The sequence below is a fragment of the Telmatherina bonti genome (genome assembly GCF_933228915.1).
Source record: "Telmatherina bonti genome assembly, chromosome: 8".
Lineage (NCBI taxonomy): Eukaryota > Metazoa > Chordata > Actinopteri > Atheriniformes > Telmatherinidae > Telmatherina > Telmatherina bonti.
The window spans coordinates 33,573,883-33,591,562 of NC_136626.1; the positions used below are offsets into that span (position 1 = coordinate 33,573,883).

The window sequence follows — 17,680 nt, forward strand, 5'->3', positions numbered from 1 at the left end:
TACAGCAGATGTCTTTGAACAAACAGGACGGTGTTCGGTTTTTCCAACTTCAAGTGAACGCACCTCAATTTGGTTACTATAGAGACGAAGCATGCGCGGACTAGCTAGATTAGACTAATGCTAACACTAACACTGGCAGTGGGTTATTAAGATTTTATTTATTTGCTTGTATGGTAATGCAAGATTCCACTTTTGCCCAACTGTTGTGTGAAAACGATATACAGTTTAGAACGTCGGCTATAACGTAATCGAACCAAATAAGAGGTTGTTTGCTAACTGTACGTTAGCAGCCTAAACCTAACACGACTTCCGTTTCCATAGAAACGGGTAACCCGGAATACCTGACGATTGATTTATCAGCTGTACTAAATATAAGAGTTGCAGCGAAAGTTCATTTGTTTGAATGGTAAGTTAAGCTAACAGTTTTCAACAAGGGTTGGTTTCTCTGTGGAGTATTGGACTAGTAAAAACGTAAACAAACTAAGCTGTTGCTAATGCTAGCTTAGCTACATCAACATAGCATAACATGCTGTTTTAGACTGAACAATATCCTGTCAATCATATTAATGTGGAGGTATACCTCCACATTAATTTTGACATTTTTAAATATATATAAATAAAGTTCTATTCTGGACATAGTAAGAACTATCTGTTTTCCCAACCTTATATGCAAAGCATTAAGTAAGTTACCTGTTTGCTAAAGCTGTAGCCAAATACTACCTAAAATAATCACCACGTGTTTTAGTTAAGTTTATTTAGTTTAGTTTAGCAAGCTACAGCTTTCTTCCTGGGGTTAGTCAGGGTGTGTGGGGGAACTGGGAAATTAAACTGGAAATTCATTTTGATTTATTCTTTGTTGCTTTAACACTAACGTTTTCATATGGTTAGCAATGAAATGAGTATGATTTAGTTGGTTAAATGTATACGAGCTGTTTAGTTTAGTTAGCTGTAGCAAACTACAGCTATTCTTCCTGGGGTGCGGCACAATTATAACATAAAAAAAAAAAAACTTGTAAAAGTTACGCAGCACATCAGCACTTCTGTTCAATCCTGGAAATACAAGCTATTTACATACTCAAATCCATCTCTTTACATCCATTTTTACACACTATCTGCATGCATGTCATGTCCATTCATGTTTTTTCCAGTACTTTAACCATAATACATATCATATAAACAGTTTACTGTAATACACACCCTATTCATGCACAAAAATATGCTTACTCATAATTGAAATCAACCTATATATTTAATTATCTATAATACAAATCTTCTAGAACACCTCTATCCACATTATCAATTAGTTTACTCTATTACACATAGATTTGTATTTATTTTACTTTTATTACCAAACCATGATAATTATGATTTATATAGATACCTGTACTTTTGAGAAATAGTCTTTTAATAATATTTTAAAGTTTTTTAGATCAGTGGTTAACTTAATGTTCTTCGGTAGTGAATTCCATGTTTTCATGCCTCTTTAAAGTGTCACCTATTTCATGCCTCAATAAGTGACACTTTTGTTATTAAAAGTGGCACTTATTGAGGGGATTATTTAAATATGGTTATTATTCAGTTTATCTTACTATAACAGTTTAGTCCATGTAAATTTCAAGTATTTTGTATTCAACTGTTCAAGTATTTTGTGAAGGTCAGCAGATACACTGTGTACACTTGGGCTGTCATCCAGTTTTGAGTTGTGACACATAATTGCTCCATATCTGCTCATTTTACAAACTAACTTTGTAAAATGTTAAGCTTGTAAGCATTTATAGTAAAATTTATACAAGTGACACACCTGCCCTGAAGTCACATCCAAGAAGAGACTGAATCAAGGTCACAGAGCTGTTTCATCCCAGCGGTGGAGTTAAAACCAAACAAAACCAAAAGTAGAGCTTTAACTGTAATGTGTTACATGCAGAGATGACTGTACAATAAGGCCACAATAGATTATTTATTATGATTAAACAAAGACTGAATTTGTAAAATGTGTAATAAAGTTAGACTCAGTCAGAGAGTAATTGATTAGATTTGAGATATCTTTCTCTTCTGAAGCTTTAAAATCATCTTTTCTTTTATCAGTAAACCATTTTTTTTCTTGTAATGTGAAGGATAAAGGAGTTTTATTTGGCTTTACTTTACAGTCTTGTGACAAGACAATTCAAAGTACTTTACATAAAAGAAAACTGATTTAACTAAATAAACAAAAAAAAGCCAGTTCGTTCCAGTCACAATTTTTTCTTTTGTTCCCATTTACAGTATCTGTAAAACTCTTCTTCACTAATTTTTTATTTCAAGCCCAGCATTGTTTTAAATTCTGACATTTATTTATTTATTTAGGAGGAACGCTACGTTTTTCTTGCTGAGTGGTATGATCCTGCTGCACAACTTGTGCGGCCCTACCATCTCTTTTACTACCCGAAGGATGGCTCGGTGGAAATGGTAAACATTTACTTATTTGCTTAGTACCCAAGTGTGCTTCATCTCAGAGCCATGAATGTTTTCATTGCGCAAAAGATTACAACATATTACAAAATTGATATATCTGATTTTCAAGTATCTTAACTTTACATGAGTGTCTGATACTTTTAGAAAAATGACAGAGTTTTGTTTTGTCTTTGCAGTTTGACGTGAAGAAACAACAGCGGTTTTTAAAAAGGATAAAATATGATGGCGTCCGTCAAGAGGACTTGTTTGTGGGGAATCGTGTCACTGTGTTCTCGCGGCAGCTAAATCTGATAGATTATGGAAATATGTACACGGCAAACAAACTCGGCAGCAAAGAAGAAAGGTAGGATTGGTTGGAGTTGTGCTGTAATTCCCTCTTATCCTCTCAAGTTACAGCACATGCCTCACAGCTTTGAGCTCCATTACATGCAAAGTAATGACGTGCTCCATATTAGTTCTGCTCCTTTGTTTTGTAGAGATTACTGGAGTTTACGTCATTTTTATATTTTGTCAGTATGATACTTAGACCTTACACTTTTTTTAATCACAGTGGAGAAATTCACTAGTTACAGCAGCTCACGGTATGAAATAAAGTGCAAGAAGAAAAAAAAATTGATATATCAGATATTGAAATTGAGACATTTTACCATTTCAGGCTATTTTTTCTTCTTCTAACATCTGTCTGTAAACATCTGGGAAGTGAGGAGAGCAGCTGCTGAAATTTTAGGAAAGTAATGTTGTCCCGTTCTGGTCTGATGCAGGATTTTAGCTGCTCTCCAGTCCTGGAAATTGTTGCTGGATTTTTGGTGGCCGGCTGTGATTTAACATTGTCTTGCTGAAATCTGCAAACCTTCATGTACTTCTCAGCATTGATGGAGCTTCACAGATGTAGAAGCTGCCCACGCCATCAGCACTAATGCAACCCCATCCCACTGGAAACTCCCTCTCCTTTTGAGTGTGCAGCACATGGTGTCTGTGCTTTCCAGAAATGATTTCACATTTTCATCCATCTGATCACAGAACTTTGCCTCAGATCATTTCAACAGCGCATTGGTCCAGAGAAAACCATGGTGGTTCTGGATCCTGTTCACATATTGTCTCTTCTCTGCACGATACAGCTATGCTACATAAAACACCACTTTTCCATTTCTACTAAAACATGAACACATCTGTGAAAGTACCAATGGCAACTGTTGATAAATCAACAACATCAGCGACAGCAAAAAAGTTTAAGAACCACTGGTATAGCACAAGTAAAAGCAAAGTACTTCTCAAAATAAAAACATCTATTAAACACTATCAAACCATCTGTAGTGAATTAAATAAACTCCCAAGTATTCATATAAAGTTCCACAATTTCCACAAGTCTAAGAATTCTTACTTGAACTCTTTAAGATAAAATTTTGGATAAGCAAAGATAAAATTATTTATTAAGTCTAAATGTATTCTACGAGCAAGGTGGCCTCAGTATTTGAGGAATAAAAGAAGTTTACAACCACCTGACCAAATATAGGAGAAGAACCAGAAAGAGTTTAGGTGAGAGAGTTAAACTAATTGACCATCAGAGATCTTCTGCAAGTAGAACGAACATCTCTGCAGCTGGACAGAAGCCTGTATTTTAGTGAAAGCACCACTGCTAAAATAAGACATATAAAATAATCCTGGACTGGCGTCAAGACCAGGCTCACACCATTATCTGTTGTCCCTGCAAAAGCCCAGATTTAAGCTACAGAATGATGCAAAGTGACCAAAACCAGATGGCGAGACTCACTCATAAGACCTCCAAGTTCATTCCTTTTCCATACCACTCAGTCCCAGCCGTCATCAAGCCAGAGGCAGGGTACACCCTGGACAGGACACCAGACACAGATGGACAAACAACATTCATTAAATTGATTCATAGGAAGAATGTAGAATGATCAATTGACCTAACGTGTATATCTTTGGACGGTGGGAAAATCTGCAGGGAAAGGTCACTTTTCAAACCTCCCCCAGCCGAGGCTTGAAGCAGCGACCACCATGCCACCATGCAGCCGAATACACCAAGTTGTGAAATTCTGACCTTTACTTTTTTCATCTCTGCCTCTCCAGAACGCTTGCTTTCATAAAGCCCGATGTCGGGGCCAAGATTGGAGACATCTTTGAGCTGATACATTCCTCCAACCTTATTGTGACCAAAGCAAAAATGGCAAAGCTTACATGGTAAGTTTGAGTGTCTAACGATAGCACTGTAATAACAATGTGGTGTATCAGAGAAACTCTTCTCAAAGAGGGAGACATAGGCTGTTTCGCTGCCAATATAGAACAGATGGATAGCTGTGCTTTCTCACACTCTGGGAACATATGGTGTGATAAGGGGCAGGAAAACATAGGTATTTAATTAACTCTCTTATCAGGTGCTTAGTCACGGTGTAATTATATTATCAAGCCAATTCTTGCCTCAACTGTTCTGTCTGGTGTAAAATATGTTTGATTATGAAACAAAGAAAGAAAAAATACTAAAGAACATAAGTATACATTTGTATGTACTTCATCCAACATCAGTGGTTTTCTGTGACTTTACTTTTAGTGCATGTTGTTGTAAATTTATCTACTTGTCCTATAAGTTAGAACCGCTGTGACTTCTTCAGGCTGGGTATTTTTTTGTGGTGTGTGACAATCTTGACATCATATGAGATTCCTCAGTTTCAGGTGTGAGCTTAGACTCAGCTGGAACAAAACCTTCGTATTCGCCCCTTGCAGAAACCTTATTTCAAGTTTTGATTGTCTGGAAGACTGAAAGTGTTACATATAGCAGCATCCATCGATTCTGACTAATTCCTCAGGCGCTGTTGATGAAAAACATCAGCACAGCATGGTGTTACCACCACCGTGCTTCACATTGGGAACAGGGTTTCCCAGAAGTTTTAAAGTGATGTGTTTTAAAGGCCTAAACATTAAATTTTAGCCTCATCTGAACAGAGTAGCTTCTTCCACATGAGTGAGGAGTCTCCCTGATGTCTTCTGGCAAACGCCAAACATTCCAGGACATCTTGTTTTATCAGGCGCAGCATGAAATAAAAGCAAAGATCATGATTATAAATCATTAAAAACTGTCTCTATTGGTATCTAATCTCTTTACTAAATTAACTGTTATGTGTTTATTCTATTAGAATGAGGCATTTTTATCTACTTGCTGTGGTTCTACATACATGAGGCTGCCACCGTTTTTACTACGGTGTCTCTGAATGGACAAACAACTCTGTGTGTGAAGTGAGAACCCTCTCAGCCTTCCAGCTTTCTCTGAGAGGAGCTACAGCACTGTTTGGGTTAAATACTGCCTTAAAGGGACCATATAAGAAGACAGTAGACATGTACACAAAGTACCTGAGGACACTGGGTCCACTTACGGATGAAAACATGTTTATGTTGTCATGATGTGTGTTTTCTGAAGTCTTTTTCCTGTTTCACGTTGGAGTGTGTTCCTGTTTTGCCTTTGTATATGTTCATTAGTTCACATGGGTTCATTTAGTTAATTGTTTCCGCGGTGTCTTGTTGTGTTCTGTGTATTTATAACCTCACTTCTTGTCTTGACTTTGCCTGTTCATTTCGTTAGTCTTGCTGGGTTCATGTAGTTTTGTCTTGCCACCTGCATTTACCCGCCTTCAATTTTTTGGTTTTCTTGGAATTAAACATCCTTACTCTGCATCCATGGCTCCCGTCTCCACTCTTGGGTCACCACCTCCACCCCCAATCATGCATCATTGCATTCACAACTCTGCTTGATTCATGAAATCATGACTTATGGCCATTTCTACCACTAGATGTCAGTATTTTTTACACACTGGATAAAGTTGCATTCACAAACACTCCAGTTTGTGCTGATTCAGGGTTACCTTTAGCTTCCTTGTTGCCTTTCTTGGGCGGTTTGCTATGTTTGTATTCTTCATTTGATATACATACAATATAGATACAGTATGCCCCTGCATGCTGAGACACTAAATCATAGAACCACACTGAGATCTCCACACCGACCATCAAAGATCTCTTTGATGGAACTTTTTAATGGAACTGGAAGTAATGGAACTTACTTCACTGAGATCAATCTTCAGCATGAAAAATTACATCCAAGTATTGAAACATCCACCAGTATTTTGATTACACTCTTTTCTGTGGTTGAAAAATAAAACATCCTGCTATTTCACTGAGTGCCTGATAAAGACTTGATGCCCTTTTTTTTTTATCTGATCTGAGGTTTGGCCCTCTTCCCTTTTATTATGGTTTATTGTGGGAATATCAACTCCACGTTTTAATAACAGATTTGATGGTGTTTAAACGGAAATGAAGAGTTTGTTTATATAACCCTGCCCTAATTTTTACGTCTGCACTTTGTCCCTGATCCGTTTGTTGCTTTCTTAGTGGCGATGCAAATTCTGAGACCCTTTTCTACGAGTGTATCTTTACTAAAATCATGTGACAACTGGATTGCACACAGCTTGAAAAGAAACATAAATACAATGTCAGGTTGTTACGCAACCAAAGGGGTGAATATTTTAGCAAAACTGTGAGGTCTCAGAGTGATGTGCTGTAATTTCTCACATTTAGCTGTACCGCTCCTTTTTCTTCACATTCATAAAATTGAGTTTTACTGTTTTTTTTTGACTAATTTACTAAGAAAAGGGATGAATTTTTATTTTCACTTGGACATAGATAAGATTCAGCCAACAAGTGGTTGAGGTTACTGTTCATAATATAGTAATATATAGTAGTAAAATGGTCAGAAGTTGGAATGGTAATGGAATAAGTCTTATTTTGTACACCAAGTACCAAGATGGCTCAGGTAGGCTCATTTCCACAACTTTGTGACTAAATTGATTGTAATCACTGAAAAATTTGCTCTACCAAATGATGATATAGAGCAGGCTGTTAAAGGGACCCGATGCAGAGAAAATATGGGATTCTGGTAAGAAAAACCACAATCACAGACTGTGATTAGATGGAAGTAGTGATCGTGTTTGCTGAAACAAAATGATCACAGACCACATTCAGTCTGTACAGAGTTTGCTTTGAAATCACAAGATCCTTTGGTGCCGGATTAATGCTGGTTTACGGTTTTGTTCCATTACAGGAGCCAAGCTGAAGACTTTTATCGGGAACATCAGTCAAAGCCGTTCTTCAGGTGAGTGCCTGTGTAAATGATTCGCCAGATCTGTGTAGAGGAGGTTTCTGATATCAGTCCTGATTACCAGAAGCTCTGATAAGGATCCTAATGACACTGATGGGACATTCGAGCACATTCAGAGTTGCTGATTCCAATCAGACCAGTTCTTTACTCCTGTATCTGTTTTTGCAGTAACCTGGTGCAGTTTTTGTCCTCGGGTCCTGTTGTTGCCATGGAGCTGATGGGTGACGAGGCCATATCAGTCTGGAGGAAGCTCCTGGGACCTGTCGACTCTGCTGCGGCACAGAGGGAGGCGCCACTGAGTCTCCGTGCCCAGTTTGGAACAGATGGCATCCAAAATGTTGGCCACGGGTCTGACTCACTTGCAGCAGCAGCCAGAGTGAGGACGTTCCCCTAACTTTTGAGTTTATTCATGTTCGTGGACACTTTTGTAGCCCGAATTGTATTGGCATTCCCAGACATGATGATACCTGCTGACGTGTTTTTGTTTTTAACTCTTGTACTGTCAGGAGCTTGAATTCTTTTTCCCATCCACTATTGGTCATGGTCCTTCCAACACAGCCGTCTGCACAGACTGCACATGTTGCATCATCAAACCTCATGCCATATCAGAGGGTAAGGACATGATTAGCATCTATTTAGCATCTGTTTATGTATTTATGAGTCTTTTGTCTCTTCTTTTTTCTTTTTTTTTGTTACATCTATCCTTTTTTCATGCAGCTATACTGGCTTGTGCTACTTCTTATGGCCGTTCATGTCTTTGCGGCACATTTGGCCTTGGAGTTTTCCAAATCCCTGCCTTGATCCCCGTTCACAGGACATGCCACCAGAGCTCTGACCTGTGAAATGTGAAACTGTCTGGACAGAGCTGAAGTAAGCACACAGAAGGCTGTTGACAGAGGACAGGCCTGTGTTTTTTGTCCTGGACCCAGCACAGTGCATTGGTGTAATTATCTCAACAAGGTCCCCACATAAACTGATTTAATCTATATTAATCTATATTTGATCTCGAGTGCATGTCCTTACTGGTCATTTGTTTAGCTTTGATATGATCCAGTCTGTCTTTAATGCCCTTCCTGTTTTTAGAGATGGAAGCTCCATTATTTCCTTGGTGATGTTTTGCCTTACGACTTCATCTGGCATGACTTCCACTTTGTTCAATCCTTTCCTTCGTTTTTAATTTAGCATAGCATCCATGTACAAAGCTAAACTGAGAACTTTTTGTTGCCGTTTAACTTTAGATAATCTCATATGGGGCCGTTAGCTTGGCGTTAGACTCTTGTGTTCATCAGAAACAGTCCTTTGTATCGTATTAAAGCCATTCTTCTTAACTTGCAGTGTTTATTTATTAGGTTCAGGGTTTGCCACTCTCACAGAGAATCGTGTGAAGCTGTGGCAGTAACATAACAGATAAGTTTGTGTGCCAGCACCCTGGTATTATGGCCTGACTTCTTGCCAAGCCTAAATGGAAAGGAGCCATCGTTTTTTGTTTTTTTTTATAGTTTCTGTTTCTACACCTGTGATTTTCCTGCCAGGACACATTCACATATTTGGTGTGAGAGAAGTTTATTAGAGACCAAGTAAGTGTCAAACTTGCCTTCAGCTGCAGTGAAAATGACCTCAGACATGCTTGATGTATTTGTAGGCCTGCATTGGTAAATATTACTACCTGAGCCACCATATGAAGTTTCTCAAAAGGTAGAACTGAACTATTTTCCCTGTTTGTGTGTGAAAAGGAGTTTGACTTTCTGCAGTCTTACACAGTTAAACCAGTCACTTCTCTGTGCTCATTGTGGTCTGGCAGCTTGGGAGGTATTTGCTGACATAATGACGTGTAAACTCTGCTATTTACTGTAGCAGAGGCTGTTTTATTGCTCACCGACACAAACGTTTTCTCTTTTACAGTCTCAACAAGTAACACAACTTGATTCTGTGATCTTGAATAACTCGACACAGATATATTTCTCCTAATTCCCCAACATCTGCCTGACGTCTTTTCTCTGTCAGCTTTTGACACACACTGCTTTTATACATCCACTAGTTGCAATTTTCCGTCTGCTGATGTGATCGCGCTGTTTACTGTCAGACGGGTCGTGATGTATTTGGTCTGGTCCAGGAATAGGAGCCCAGACTGAACGGCGTGCCCACCTCCGGACAAATCGTACCCGAGCACTCGCTCTGATTTCCCTCGAGGATCACTTAAGTAGCTAATTTACGTGACAGCTACGTCTACAAAACACAGCCTATCAGAGCGCTGATAAAGGAAGTTGTGTCTGAAAATTCATTCAGACATGACCGGAATAGAGAAGCTTCTGTTGCCAGGCACCCAGAATAGGATCTCCTAGCAACAGCACCTACTGCTTTGGGGAGCTGTGTTGTGTGTGTGTGTGTGTGTGTGTGTGTGTGTGTGTGTGTGTGTGTGTGTGTGTGTGTGTGTCTGTGCTAGGCAGGCTGTTGGCTGCCGCCTGGGGAGGGCAGGGAGGACTCAGGAGGTGGTTTATTACCTAATATACAAAACTGACTGTGACGGAGCCAGAGACAGATCCATCAAGGCTCTCTGCCTTACCTGGCAAATGAAAACGATGCCGCCACACTGCAGCGTTTAGACATGGCGGAAAGCATCTTGTCCTGTGGAGAACACGAGCTACTTTTTATCTGGATGTCAGACTGAGATTATGAGACTGGCGCCGTCATTCAATTATGTGTCTGCAGCTGTGTGACCTTCAAAGTCAGCGATGCACGTTTGTCATTGCAGCTGCACCATTTTTAAAAAGAAAAACCGGTGCATTGCCACGGTAACATGATGTACAGCTCCGTATTTCAGCTTCTGAAAGGTTGACTGGACAGAAATAACATGTCCTCTGCAGACAGAAGGAGTTGCTGAGGTCGCTGTAGTGAAAGCTAAAGCTGATGTTTAATAATATCTCTTAACTTGGATATGAATGTATTTTCCTCCAGAGGCTTATCAGATCTGGATCTCACTCAGCAGTTTATTGCAGCTTTAAAACACTCCACTGGATAAACTTAGGAAAAAAACTCATAAATGCTGGCAGATATGAACATCTCTGATGTGTTTACAGGCCTGACCGGGAAGATCCTCAACTCCATATCTGCGGCCGGGTTTGAAATCTCAGCTCTTCAGATGGTAAAACTCTGACAAAACAGTTCTTCTTTCTCTTCCTGTGGAAAAAAAAGCTTCACACAATGTATCAGAACCAAAAATTTAAACACATAGTCTAACAAACACAAACTTTTTTCCTCACTGTCTGAAGTTATATCGGACTAATCTCCCATTTCAGCTCAGATAGGATTAACATGATTATTTCTCCTTGCTAAATACCACAATAATGTTTTTTACTTTCTTTAAAGTCAGAAGTTGACATACATGAAGGTTACTGTGTCTTTAAACAACGTGGGACAGCTCTGATGATGACGTCAAGCCTTTGGAGGCTTCTGATAGGTTAACTTAGAACATCTGAGGTAATTGGAGGCACGCTCGTGGATGTATTTTAAGGTTACACCTCATAGATGCTGCTTTGTTGTTTGACATCATGAGAAAATCCAGAGAAATCAGCCCAGACATGAAGTCCAAAGCAAAAACTAAAGACCTTCTGAAGCTGCTGGCTGAAGCTGGTAAGAGAGAGTCATATCCACAGTGAAACCAGTACAGTAGACTCAGGAAGAAGCCACTACTGCAAAAGCATCATAAAAACTATAGTTTGTGCGACAGTCAGTGAACGCCTCTTAACGCACCCTGTTGCACTTAAAGGCCAGCCTGAGTTGCACACAATATAAACCTGCAAAGGATATGCTAACATTTCATTTAGGTGTTAAATTTTAATATTATTATTTAATTTTAATTCTTCCAACATGGCAGAGAAACGCCGTGGTGCATGCTCCCGACGCTGTGCACACACAGTCAACACCAATAAAAACAACACAGGATCTAAACTACAAAGATATTATAAATATAAACAGTACTTACAGTGTACACAATGTGCAATGTATAAACCTTTCATTAGAACGACGTGATTAAATGACACATGATGAAATGATTAGATGGTTTACAGGCTGATAAGCCATCCCAGACAATGACACCCTTTTCTTTTTTATTAACCACAAAAAAATCCAACAAGGATGACTTCACCTGTTTGTTTGGAGGGAATAACTCTTCCTGAGCCGTGCTTTACTACCGCAGCACACCTGTTTCACTGACATGTCACGAAAACAAAGCAACACAAGCAGCAACATGCTGATGTTGTGCAACTTGGTCTTCCTTCCAAGCTGCAAAGATCTCATGGTGTAATTTAGATAATTCTTTATGTAAAGTGATGATAGTTAATAGGGGTAGGAAAATTGAAGAAAAATGTTTTGCTTCACGATTTTAAAATGGATTTTTTTGTTTAAAAAAATTGATCTTTTTTAAATAAATAAAAATAATCCATAATAATATCATTGTCAATTTTATTGTTTTTATTTATCCTTTTACTTGTCTTCTTGGGCATTATAGCAACAGAATGATGATCTGACCACTGTGTTGTTTTCCTCATTGAAATTAAGGAAAATGACGTGCAAAAAAACAAAAAAAGTTTTTACATTTATTTTGTGTTTAGTCTACAAAAGTCGCAATTTAAATCGAATTGGCACCCAAAAAATCTGAATCGAATCGAATTGGGACAAAACATGCTGTCACAGCCCTAATAGTTCATGGTTCATTAATTAGGGTGTTTAATAGTGTGAATAATGGTGAAATCCAGTTGTGTGACATTCCTACACAGTGTTCGAAATTATTATACAAATAAGATTTTTCTCTGATTTCCCTTAATAGTTGATGCAAAAGACAGTAAATCTTTTTAAGTCCTTAGCCATCAGATTATAGTAAAAATGTTATTGAACAAACCTCCTAAACTTAAAACTACTGTTTAAGTTATTACACACAACAAAGTATTTTATAGAGTGTAAGAAGTGAAAATAGCCATTTGTTAGATTTACAGAATTAGAGATTCATATTTACTGAAACTAAAAGCTACTTAAATAAAAAAATCATCCTAACAGGTCATGTTACATTTAACATAGAACCACTTATTCGATAGCAACTTTACAATTCTTGTATCCGTTAAATTTGTGCGTTTTTGAAAATTTTCTGTGTGGATTTCTTTGCAGGATGTTAGAATTGCCTCCTAGATCTGCTGTTTGGATGTGAACTGCCTCCCACATTCATACATCTTCTGCTTGATGATGCTCTCAGTAGGGCTGAGGGTCGGGGGAGGATGGGCGCCACACCATGAGTTTGTCTCCTTTTATGCACATAGCAGCCAGTGATGCAGAGGTTTTCCGTGCAGCATGACATTGTGCATCATCATGCACGAAGATGGTTCTGTTTTGTTTTTTCTTCTTGTACGGTGGAGGAAAGTGATCAGTCAGAAACGCCACATACCTTTCAGAAGGTCATTTTCACACTTTCAGGGAGCATACGGGGGCTGACCAACTCTTTCCAGCCCAGAGCATGACTCCCCCACCTCCTTGCTGACGTCGCTGCCTTGTCGGCCTTCCACCAACCATCCAGTTCTCCTTTCATTTGGACCATCTAGGGTTGCACGGCACTCATCAGTGAACTGTTTGAAAATTAGTCTTCATGTATTTTTGTGCCACTGCAGCCGTTTCTGCTTGTGAACGTTGTTCAGGGGGGGCCGAAGAGAACTGCAAACCTCTGGAGAACCCCGCTCCTTGGAGTTTGCGGGAATCCAGAGGCACCAGCTTCAAATACCTGTTTGCTGCTTTCTAATGTCATTTTAGCAGCTGCTCTCCTAACCCGATGTGTTTGTCTGGCAGAAATCTTCCTCATCAGGCCTTAATCTGCTTCAACCTGTGTGTTTTCTGAATCAGCCACAAATCTCTTAATGGTATGATGATCACGCTCAAGCTTTAGTGAAACATCCAAGGCTTTCATTCCTTCTCCAAGGTTTTCAACTATTTCACGCTTTTCTGCCGCAGAGATCATTTTTCTTTCCCATGTTGCTTGAAAATGATGGTCTGCTCAATAATGTAGAACGTCCTTTTTAAGTAGTTTTTCCTTTAATTGAGCTCACCTGAGCACCTTGGCCTCATAGCAAGAAGGTTGCGAGTTCGATCCTCGGCTGGGGACGAGGCTCAAACAGTGGCCTCTAACCTAACAAGCCTGTCAGGTTAACTGGCTACTCTAAATGTCCCTAGGAGTGTGTGTTTGGTTGTTTGTCTCTTTGTGATGGTCCTGTGAGGGACCGGCAACCTGTCCAGGGTGTACCTGCCCATCGCTCAACGACTGCTGGGACAGACTCCAGCTTCCTGCAACCCTGAATTGGATGGAGCAGTTATGAAAATGGATGGATGAGCTCACCTGGCAAACTAATTATCAAAAGTGTCTGAGATTGATTTCAATGATCCAAAGAGCCCTTGGACACGATGCTCTCCATGGGTTTAATCGGGACTACAAAAGTCTTTATGACACTTAAATACAATTCACATTATATTTAATAGACAAATAGAAGCTTTTGGAGGAAAACCCAAAATGTTTGACCCAAGTCAAGCAGTTTAAAGTAAATTTTACCCAAAATTGCAGATTTTAGAGACAATCTCTTTGTCGTACTTTATTGAGCAAACAGAAATAATTTAGGAAGTCCCAACTGACCTAAAACAGCAGAAGTTTAGTCCACACAGAGAAAAGGGTTTATTTACTTTTACTTCGTTTCCCATATTCCCATGCAATCTGTGCTTTGTATTGGCTCCTCTTATCTGCCAAGCCTCTTAATTGAACTTTGAGCGTCAGTGATGCAAACAGTGACCCTTCACAGTTCATTCATGTTGTCCCCATCAGATGTGAGTCTGTAGGACAAAATAAATCAATCAGCTCCATTACTGTGGCAGCTTTATTGGGCTTTACTGGAAATACAATAAATTCATATTTACAATCCGAGCAAGGCTCAGCTTCTTTCCTATATTTGGAGGAGGGGGTTTGTTTAGCTTATAAATAAAGGTATTGTTATCCTATTTTTTTGTTTACATTCATAACTTGTTACAGTTTCCTTGTTGCATTTTTTTGTTTTTGTTTTGACAGTTCAACGTTGACCGGGCCAATGCAGAAGAGTTCTATGAAATCTACAAAGGTGTTACTGCAGACTATCCTGTGAGTGTAAACACAACACATAATAAACTTTGCAAGAAAGCAAAGTTTACATGAGATGTTACTGAAATAGTTTGTTTCTTATCTGTTCTGTTCGCTCTCTGCTCTTATGCATGATAATTTAATTCACATTTAAATGAAATTTGCAGAATATGGTGACTGAGTTGTGCTCTGGACGCTGCATGGCCTTAGAGATCCATGGCACAGACACACCCAAGACCTTCAGGGAATTCTGCGGGCCTGCAGATCCGGTGGGTAATTACTTATCATGCTGCACAGATACAACATAAAAAAGTACAAAACTTGATTTGATGTTGTGGGATTTTAAATTTTATATCTGTAGGAGACATTTATATGAGGAGGAGGTGCACAGTGCATTAGAGTGTGGGGCGGTGTTTTGCAGAGGTGGTGGTTCATGCGTGACTCGGCATGTGTATGCAGGGAAGCATATAAAGGAAAGGTACATAAAACTGCAGTTCCCCCTTCATCCACTAGGGGCTCCAAAACAGAGCGAATCCCCATAGACTCCATGTTAACTTCACAGCAGGAATAAACATGTTTACAGCCTGGTTCAGAAATCCATTTTAGGTTTAAAAGGTCAGGTTTACCTTCAACTGTGGGGAGAGTGAATTTTTTCTAACTCGCTTGTTTAAAAGTAATTTAATCTCATAGTTCGACATATTTAGGGGCGTGTCCTTTTGATTGACAAGTACCCGATCTCCTGCTTCAAGTAAGAAGAACGTAGGAGAACTGCGGTTTTTAGCTGGTTAACAACGTGACTTAGCTTCTCGACTCTGCTGCTCATCCCACAAATGCATTCTGCTTACGAATGTGGCTCCATTTAAAGGGAACGACTTTGTAGTTTATTACTAAGAAAAAATGTTTCAACAAAGAAAGTTCATATGTGATGGATGTAACTATGTAGGTTTCAGCTATTTCTGCTGTCATGAAGCTTTGTGTGTTTTTCATTCGAAACCAGCTGCAGAGTTTAGTTTTCACTGTCCTCAGTGGACATTTTATGTGGCTCTTTTTGTTCGCGTTTTTATACATGCTTCTGTGCCTTGGCTAAATGCTCAAAGCAACTATTTTCCTCTGAAATTTAGGCCACATGTGCAGACAAGTGATTAAAGTTGGCAGCTAGGAACCATTCAGGCAGCTTCGTGTTTGTCGTTTGACCCGAGCTCGTTTACCTGCTGATGACAGGAGACGTAACTAAATTAACTTAGGAGGAATTTTCATTTAGATTTGTAGATTAAATTGTAGATTTTACAGCTGAAACAGTCTGAAAGAAAACAATGACAGAAGTGAAGCACATAACTGTGTGTGTGTGTGTGTGTGCATGTGTGTGTGCATGTGTGTGTGTGTGTGTGTGTGTGTGTGTGTGTGTGTGTGTGTGTGTGTGTGTGTGTGTGTGTGTGTTTGGGAGCACCTGTATGTTCGTGTGAACAGTGGGACCAGAGCTGCAGGTCTGTGCTGGTGCGTGATGTGGAAACTAATGATAAGATGCTGTGTTTGCTTCCCACAATATTGAGGAACTAGATGCTCGTGCTGCTTCTCTGACCAGCGCAGCAGCTGCTGTGATTCAGATGTAAAAATGATCAAAGACTCGGCTTGTTTCTCGTCACTTTGTTTCCTTTTACTGTTTCCACATTAACATTCTGTCTTTAACCAGCAGCCCCACCCGCCCGCCCTCGCCACGGACAGAAATGTTCCTGCTGCCACAAAGCAGGAAAAGGCTTTCATAATTAGCTAATGATTTCCAGGTCACATGATACAACAACGCAGCTCAATGATGCCAAACCAATTAAGTCTCATCATCTTCCTGTAGTTTGATTTCATACCAGAAAGGCACTAAAGAAACTGTGCAGATTTAATTGGGATGTTTCTGTTTTTAAGAGAAAATGACAGTAAAAGTTGATCAGGATTAAATCGATCTGTGTAAAGCACCTAAAAACCATGATAATAAAAAACAAGAAGTGAATCATACCATGAAGTATGAAGGTGAAAAGTTTCCAGTAATTTTTATTTACATATTTAACAGATTTCGACTTGACATTCAAGTCGACTGCGACTACTTCTTGTCCTCTCGTATCCCCCCCCCCCCCCCCCCCTCAGAGTCTCTGTTACCTCTTTGATTGCTTCAGACTTTACTCACCAACCAGGAGGTCAAACAGTTTCTTCACTCCGTGACCTCTGACTCACCTCTGTGTCATCTGATAAAACACATAAGCATTAACACTCCTCCTCAGTGAACGTCAGCTGGTTGTTACCTAACAGCAGCGCTGGGATCTCTGGGAGGAAAGCGTTGATTTGAGCTGATGAAGTTGTTTTAGTGTCTGAGCAGGTGTCAAAGTACAGTATATTTTCCTGCTGATGGATTAGCCGACTCCAACTCCTCTGCATGGAAAGGTCAGAGCGCCTGTTAGCAGTTAAGGTTCAGCTGTTTTTGGTAAGAATAGGCTATTGATCAGTTCAGACTGACTGATTTGTAAACAGTGCAGGTCTAATGTGAATTAGCACGACTGTAGAGTTGAATTGATGGATTCGCTGACCTCAAACACATTTTATCATGGAAGTGCCGACACCAGATCGATTGAACCCAGTGTTTCCTTACTGGAGAGAACAAATACAATTATATGTACGATGCAGAACATTCGTTTTACTCTGCAGGACATGTATTCACACCTCCACAAGCTCAGCTGCCTTCCACTTCACTCACTCAGTCATGAGATTGTACTATGTCTTGTGATGTGTCCTGATATCGGGGCGGACGGACACAGCGCTCCTCTGTTAGCCAAGCCAAACTCCGCCTCTACTCCCTTCCTCACATCTTAACTTTCTGAGACTTAACTCCCACCCTGCTCCTTCAACTGAGACATTTCTGCCCTCTCCTACACAAAAGCACTGCA

At 39.6% G+C, this 17,680-nt stretch overlaps 1 protein-coding gene across 3 annotated transcripts in view; it reads left to right on the plus strand.

Annotated features, from left to right (window-relative positions):
- The first annotated feature begins 101 nt into the window (after positions 1-101).
- nme7 (NME/NM23 family member 7) overlaps positions 102-17,680 on the plus strand; it is a 23,163-nt gene continuing 5,584 nt past the window's right edge. For 2 of the 3 annotated variants that reach the window (XM_079245115.1, XM_079245113.1), the window contains exons 1-10: positions 102-406; positions 2,344-2,445; positions 2,628-2,794; positions 4,543-4,653; positions 7,559-7,609; positions 7,784-7,991; positions 8,122-8,227; positions 10,693-10,757; positions 14,706-14,774; positions 14,921-15,022. In XM_079245115.1, coding sequence (XP_079101241.1) covers positions 404-406; positions 2,344-2,445; positions 2,628-2,794; positions 4,543-4,653; positions 7,559-7,609; positions 7,784-7,991; positions 8,122-8,227; positions 10,693-10,757; positions 14,706-14,774; positions 14,921-15,022 — 984 coding nt within the window. In that variant the 5' untranslated portion in view covers positions 102-403. The remainder of the gene's footprint in view (positions 407-2,343; positions 2,446-2,627; positions 2,795-4,542; positions 4,654-7,558; positions 7,610-7,783; positions 7,992-8,121; positions 8,228-10,692; positions 10,758-14,705; positions 14,775-14,920; positions 15,023-17,680) is intronic. The other variant, XM_079245114.1, reaches the window with a different exon arrangement.